Source organism: Eimeria maxima, genomic scaffold (assembly GCF_000499605.1).
Source record: "Eimeria maxima Weybridge genomic scaffold, Emw_scaff121, whole genome shotgun sequence".
Taxonomy (NCBI): domain Eukaryota; phylum Apicomplexa; class Conoidasida; order Eucoccidiorida; family Eimeriidae; genus Eimeria; species Eimeria maxima.
Window position 1 is genome coordinate 53,057 of NW_013563430.1, and position 2,500 is coordinate 55,556.

Here is a 2,500-nt window from a genome sequence, read left to right on the forward strand (position 1 = left end):
TAAAAAAAAAAAAAAAAAAAAAAAAAAAAAATACACGATCCCGATCCCGATCCCGATCCCAGACCCCACACTCGATCCCAACACACATAAAACGATCCTACTACCCCTTCCCCTCCACTACCTAGGGTTTACTGTTAACAGTATTGTTAGGATTTAGGGTTTACACTCTTGTGACAATTTAGGGTTTAGACTTTTCCTAGGGTTTAGGGTTTAGAGATTAGACTCATATTAGGGTTTAGGGTTTAGGGTTTAGGGTTTAGTGGTTTACCATATTAGAATCAAATAGATCAGCTTGTGTAACAGCAGCCTCAGCAAGAGGAAGAGGAGAAGAAAGAGAAAGAAAAGATATATCTGTTAATATATGTTTATCTGTATCTTTTGTATTCTTAAGGAATATAGTAGATGTTAATCTTTTTAGTAATTTCCTTAACTTTATACGAGATATTTCATAGTTTAATGCCTGCAGCAGCAGCAGCAGCAGCAGCAGCAGCAGCAGCAGTAGTAGGAGCAGCAGCAGCAGTAGTAGGAGCAGCAGTAGGAGTAGTAGGAGTAGTAGTAATAGTAGTAGTTACAGGGGGAGGGAAGGACAGATAATAATAATTAATATAAATATAAATATAAATAATGCATGCATACATATTTAGCAATAATAAATAAATAAAATAAAATAAATTAAATAAATAAATTAAATAAATAAAATAAATAAAATAAATAAATAAATAAATAAATAAATAAACTTACTATAGGGCAATTCCCCTGTCTCCATGCCTGCATAACTAAATCATAAATAAAATATCTTTTATAGGAAGGAAAAAGAGACAAAGTTTGCCATAAATGTTCATTAATAAGAGGAGAGCCATGAAGTAATTGAGATATACTAGGGAATATTATTTCCGCCATAAAGGGGATCTGCAGCAACAACAGCAACAGCAACAGCAGCAGCAGCAGCAACAGCAGCAGCAGCAAAGGCAGGAGGATATTATTTGCATTAGGATCGTCTCTTCAGCGAATTCAGAGGATACAGGAACAGCTTAATAGCAACAGCAGCAGCAGCAGCAGCAGCAGCAGCAGCTCTGATGCAGCAGCAGCAGCACAGGGAGTTACAGGAGGAGGAGGAGCAGCAGCAGCAGCAGCAGCTAGTGTTGCAGAGTGCCTATTCTTCTTACAAGTCTATCGTTCCTCCAATCTTGCTGCTGCTGCTGTCCCTTAGCACGAGCAGCAGCAGCAGCAGCAGCATAATCCCTGCATATACCTAATACCCCTAGCAGCAACCGGGGGGCGAAGGCAAGAGATGCATGCAGCAGCTGCAGCAAGGGGACAGCCTTATTAAAGAAATCATCATATGTATAACAAGGGAATAGACCTTGACACACGAACTCTTCTTCCTCATCTGCTGCTATTGCTGCTGCTGCTGCAGGAGCAACAGCAGCAGCAGCAGCAGCAGCAGCAGCAGGTTTTTTCTTTAAGGAGGGCAGCAGCAAACCCATCCATATCTTAGGTATACCAGCAGGAGAGAAATTCTCCTCGTCTGCTGCAGCACGACGAAGGGCCCTTAACTCTTCCTTAGTAGGGGCCCTCTCCTCAAGGGGACAGGTCCTCTGCTGCTGCTGCTGCTGCTGCTGCTGCTGAGAGGAAGTAGCAGCAGAGGGAGGACCCATCTTCTCCTGTGCCTGCAGCAACTTCTTCAGCTTTGCCTCAGGGCCACCAAGAATTGGCTGGATAAGCCAACTGAGGAGACAATAGCAGCAGCAGCAGCAAACAGCAGCAGCAGCAGACAGCAGCAAAAGCAGGAGACGGAGATGGGGGTTAGGACAAAAGGAGACAGGAGGAGACACTAGGGGATAATGATGACTCAAAGGAGACAGCAAAAGGAGACACCAATAGGACAGTAAGGGAGACAGCAGCAAACGAGACAGCAGCAGAGGAGACAGCAGCAGAGGAGACAGCAGCAAAGGAGACAGCAGCAAAGGAGACAGCAGCAAAGGAGACAGCACAGTAACTTACGTGATATAATTAACAAGACTTGTATGTACTCTACCATTAAGAGAGGGGAGCAGCAGCAACTTTCCTGCATAATGCAGCAGCAGCTGCTGCGCTGCTTCGTAACAATTTAGATCTAATAAAGAACATAATATATCCATCTTACCCAATCGTAACTTATATACAGCGTCACGACGGGCCCTGCAGCAGCAACAGCAGCGGATGCAGCAGCAGAAGCAGCAGCAGCAGATGCAGCAGTAAGCGGTATAAGAATTTATAACAGCAGCAAGAAGAGCGGTACGAGGAGCAGCAAGAGCAGTAGCAATAGTAGCAGAAACAGCAGCAGCAGTAATAGCTGCAACAACCAGTAGCACCTGCAGCAGCAGCAGCAGCAGCAGCAGCAGCAACTGCAGCAGCAACAGCAGCAGCAGGTGTCTCCTTACCTATAAGTACTTTCGGTGTCCTGCAGCAAATGCTGCACTTCTGGTGGGAGAGCAGCAACAGCTGCTGCTTCCTTGTT

The 2,500-nt window shown here is 44.7% G+C and overlaps 1 protein-coding gene across 1 annotated transcript in view; it reads right to left on the minus strand.

The window, feature by feature from the left end:
* Positions 1–1,136: 1,136 nt before the first annotated feature.
* Positions 1,137–2,500, minus strand: part of EMWEY_00015340 (hypothetical protein, conserved) — a gene marked incomplete at both ends in the record, with an annotated part of 2,843 nt that continues 1,479 nt past the window's right edge. Inside the window, 2 exons of the mRNA XM_013477380.1 lie at positions 1,137–1,728; positions 2,424–2,500. The exon at positions 2,424–2,500 is cut by the window's right edge and continues 224 nt beyond it. Of these exons, the coding sequence (XP_013332834.1) occupies positions 1,137–1,728; positions 2,424–2,500 (669 nt within the window). The remainder of the gene's footprint in view (positions 1,729–2,423) is intronic.